The sequence below is a fragment of the Plecotus auritus genome, assembly GCF_963455305.1.
Source record: "Plecotus auritus genome assembly, chromosome: 6".
NCBI classification, from domain to species: domain Eukaryota; kingdom Metazoa; phylum Chordata; class Mammalia; order Chiroptera; family Vespertilionidae; genus Plecotus; species Plecotus auritus.
In genome coordinates, this window is record NC_137773.1 from 136,489,686 (window position 1) to 136,494,406 (window position 4,721).

At 53.2% G+C, this 4,721-nt stretch overlaps 1 protein-coding gene across 1 annotated transcript; it reads right to left on the reverse strand.

Moving 5' to 3' along the window:
* Positions 1-203: 203 nt before the first annotated feature.
* Positions 204-2,347, reverse strand: UQCC5 (ubiquinol-cytochrome c reductase complex assembly factor 5). Its single transcript, XM_080673254.1, has 2 exons — positions 2,006-2,347; positions 204-306 (listed from the first exon to the last, which is right to left on the reverse strand). Exons 1-2 carry the CDS (start codon positions 2,154-2,156, stop codon positions 215-217), a joined length of 243 nt encoding a protein of 80 aa, XP_080529380.1. The 5' UTR covers positions 2,157-2,347; the 3' UTR covers positions 204-214.
* Positions 2,348-4,721: the final 2,374 nt, after the last annotated feature.

Genomic DNA, 4,721 nt, shown 5'->3' on the forward strand with positions numbered 1-4,721 from the left:
TAGGTCAACACTCAACCACTGAGCTACACCAGCTTTTTGTTGTGTTGGTTTTAATCATCGTTTACTAGTACATTCAATATTGTTCTGCATTAGTTTCAAGTGTACAGGACAGTGGTCAGACAATCATACACTTCACAAAGTACTCCCCCAACGCAAATGTATTTTTTAATGAATGTACATTTTTAAAGAATTTGAAACTAGAAAAATTTCACATTCACTTTATTGACTGCTGAAGTTCAGTCTCTGATGCTTCTTCCAGCCTTCTCTGATACTGTCTTTCTGAGGCTTTTCTACGGTAGACATCATCTGTATTGAACAAAAATTTTACTTAGGTTTTTAAGAAACTAAGGAATTAAAAATACTAAGATCTAAGTAATTTAACCAGTAGTATAGGTTGGTCACTATATCTGAATCTCAACATTAATGTTTTTTTTTTGGTTATTTTGTAAATTCTCACCCAAGGATATTTTTCCATTTATTTTTAGAGAGTGGAATGGAGGGGGAGAGACAGACACATTGATTGGTTGCCTCCCAGGACCAGGATGGAGCATGCAACCAAGGTATGTGCCCTTGACTGGAATCAAACCAGGGACCCTTCAGTCCCTGGGCCAACCCTCTATCCACTGAGCCAAACTGGCTAGGGCTCAACATGAATTCAATGCCAAAGTAATTTAAAACATGAGTTAAATGAGGCTATGTCAATGGAGTTCTGGACTTCAATAGCAGGGTAAGAGTTGGTATCTTCACTCTGGCTCGTGTGCTCAGGGGTTAGTGTTGGCCTGCATATTGGAGGGTTTGGGGTTTGATTCCAGTCAAGGGCACGTACTTTGGATGCAGGTTCAATCCCTGGCCCTGGTCACCGTGCTTGCAGAAGGCAACCAACCAATGTGTGTCTGTCATATCGATATTTCTCTCTTCACACTCCTTTCCACTCTCTAAAAATCAATGAAAAAAATATCCTCTGATAATTTAAAAAAATATATTTTCAAAGACAGGGTCATATCCTAGCATACCTCTTAGCAATGATTAAAGATTTTAAGAATTCCCTCACTTCCGTATCCCACCCAATTTCTCGTCTCTCTGAAATCATCCTTCTTAACTAAAACGTGGCCCCTCAAAGGCACTTCCAGAGGAACTTGGGGTGGGGAGCTCAGGTGAGTTTCCTTGTTCTCAGCTGCTGCTTTTCCAGACTACTGATTCGCCACCCTCTTCCTTCAGGGCTTGTGCCATTCGCCACCATCTTCTCTGCACTGGTACCTGTTCTCCATCACTTCCTTTTCAGTCACTGAAAACAGCATCTAGCTCCGGCTCCTTGACCCTATCCTGTCCCAGGCAACACCCCGTCCCCTTAGGGATAAAGCACTAGCCTCCCTCACTTCCCTGCCTTCCCCACACAACTTCTGCCACCACTGGCGCTGTTCCTATGAAGTCAGGAGACGAACTAGCGCCTGTGCGGAGCTATAATGCTCCGCAAAGCAGGGACCGGCATTCCGTTCCCAGTGCTGGGCCCTGGTGCCAATGACCTGCCTGTAAAAACAGTGGTAATTAGCTAAGCGGGCAGACCAGCTCCCTCCAGGGTTTGGACTACAGAGCCCAGAGAGGACTGGCCAGTTAGCAGGAGTTTCCATGAATCCCCACGTTCCTACCCCCGTCTACCGTGTAGTGAGCAAGTCTGTCCCCTAGGCCCACACAATGTCACCAGCGGGCTGGAGAGGAGGGCGTCCTGAGTGGAGTCCCGTGCACTCCCTTCAACGAGTGAGCAAGGTCTCAGGGTTGGACGCCAAAGTGCCTTTGTTGCCCCGCTTACAGGAGACCCCGTGAGCCCGGGTGGGTCTCCAGGGCCCAGGAAATGGAACCGCACTTGCTCTCCCGACGCGGAAAAAAGTTCAGCGCTGAGTGGAAGGAGCGGTCTGCAAGCTGGGCATGACGATCTCCCAGGAAAAAAGGCCCTATGCCACCTCCTGCCTTCCTGAAATGAAACGGAGGCTGCTGCATCCCCACTTACAGAAGGTCTCCTGGCCCACGCGCACTTTAATCATGATCCACTCCATCGTTCCTCCCAGGACAAAAAAGAAGGGCAGAAACCTGTAGACGCCGAGTCGCTGCTTTCCGGGCACCCATTGCAGAACCCGCCTCACCTGGGCCCTGGAAAACATGCCCAACCGAGGTCGCAGAGAGGGGTACGGAGAAACCAGGACCGACGGGAGCTGCCTCAGACCCTGGACTGAAGTGCCCGGGTGGTAGCGAGGCCGTCCTGCCTGCCCTTGCAGAGTCCAGCGGTCGAGTTCACCGCGCCATCGCGGCTGGCCTCTGCTCCAGGCGGGTAGGTCTTCAGGAGCCCAGCGCGGAGCTCCGGATCCACCAATCAGAGCACGGCAAGGCGCGGGGATTCGCCAGTAGAATGCAGCCGAGTGCGCGTGCTCCGTGAGGCCGAGCCCGGCAGGGGAGCTCGCGCAGGCGTCTCGGCTCCGGAGGCGGGGCGGCGCTAGGGGGCGGGACCTCCCACGTGGCGACGGCCGGCGGAGACCCGGGCCTCCCCGTGAAGCTAGTGCTGGGAGTCGGCGGCCGTCCTCCCCCTCCCCCCCGCTCTGTCACCGCCATCTTTTTTCTTTAAGTCCTAATGGAAGTGATGATCCTCTGATGGACTAAACGTGTGCTGCACCATAATATAATTGCAATTACACAACGCCTTGCATTTATTTCGAAGTCAGTGAACGGTGACCAGACTTCTAAAAATAACAGAATTTAATATGCCTTGTTGAAAGCTGAACTTTGTCATCATAACAAAAGTCTAGGTAAGCATTTTGCGACAAACAACCCTAAAATTAATGAAAAGCTTTCCTGTATGGGGCACTTACCGTTATGCAGGGACTTGTACGTGCTTTTTATGCATCATCTCACAGTCACAGAAGAACTTAATGGTTCAACATGGATGGGCTTTGTTAAACCACATCCCCTCCCCCCCACCCCCGCACATAGTCCCTTAGTCTGTGCCTCAATTCGCTACACAAAATGGGGACCTTCCTCTGATGCTGTTAGAATAATACAAATAAAGAAAGCACTTAGCACAGTGCCTGAAGTATAATAACTGATCAATTAGATTAGCTGCAATATGATGATGATAATGATTTATTGAACCCTAGCTCTTTGTAAGTATTCCGAAGCCTACTGGACCTCGCCTCTATTTTCATCATCACCTCTTTCAGATGGAGAACTGAGAAATTGAGATTAAGCCAGGCAGAAGCAGAGATCTGACTTGAAAGCCTTCACTCTTGCTGAGTTGTGTTTGCTGAGGTCTTTAATGAAGCTGTCACCTCATTATCTCTGAGAAGGGAGACAACTATTAGACAATCAAGAAAATAAAATGAAAACTAAGACCCAAGAAGAGAGTTTGGTGATATAGGCACAAAATCTACAAAAACAGACTGGAAAAGAGAGAATGAAAGCAGGGCCCCTGGAAAGGGTCAGAGTCTGTGGCTGAGCAGCCATGCCCGAGAGGCTGCCTGGATAACCTGCCTTCTGGGGCCCACACGTCCAACTGCCCCACTCAGTGCTCCCTCCGTTTCTCCTGGTGACTCTGGGGGCCCATCTCCTGCCCAGATGAAGCTCACGTGTGGCCAGTCCCCCGGGGCCCACCTATCTCACTGAATCCCTCAGGTGGGCACAGCTTTGGGCCTCCATCCCGCATCAGCACCTGGCCAAGGGTCTGACACATTGTAGGTCTTCAGCCAAGGTACAGTGGATATTCAAATGTATCACACCCTTGGGAAACAAAGTGTCCAGATGGCCAGCTCCCCGCTAACAGCCCATCCGAGCTGGTCTGGTCTCCTCAGGGCCCAGGGCATTAACTGATACACGTGCGGACTTAGAACACGGATCCGAATAGCAGAAACAAGGTGGAGAGCGGTTCCAAGCAGAAAAGACGAATTTCATTGGAAAGTCTAGCGACGTTGCTAGAAGAGACCAAGGCATCTCAAGAGGGGCCCTGCGCTGGAAGCCGGGAGGGGGCTGTCGGTGCAGCCATTAGCTGAGGTCGGAACTGGCAGGCGCAGTGACTCCTGGCCCACCGCCCGAGAGCGGAAGGCCCAGTCCTGCTCCGAGTTAAAACAAGTTAAAGAGGGTCACCTGGGTGAGGTACAGGGCGGGGAGAGAAGGGGCTGCTTCGCGTCGGCTGCGCTGCGGGCCTCACCATGCGTGGGGACGGCACCGGGAGCGAGCGTGCAGTAAGGGCTCTTTATTCGCTAACGGGGTGGAAGGGACCCCAGGTCCGCGGGCAGAGCTGCTCAGGGGCCAGAGGCGGGAAAAGGACCCCCACAGCGGGGCTGGGGGAGGGGCGGAGGAGCTAAGGTCAGGAGGACTAGAGGTGGAGGAGGGGCGGGAAGACCCGGGCATGGAGGAGGGAGAAAGGACGGGGGCCGGGTGGACCCGCCGCGCCCCGGCCGTCCGGAGCTTCCCGGGAACGGCTGTTCTTAGGCCACCCGACCTCCCGAGACGGGGACAGAAGGAGCCGCCACAGCCGCCGTGGCGACCTAAGGGGGGCGCAGAGAACTCAGCTGCGCGGGAGACAGGGGAGAGGAAGGGGGCTGGGGAGACCGCCCCGTCCCTGGGCCTCCCGCCTCCCGGGCAAAGGGGCGCGCCTATTGGCCGGCCTGGCTCCGCACGCCGCGCCCATTGGCCGGTCTCGGTGAAGAGCACGCGGCCACCGTGGCGGGCGCGCAGTC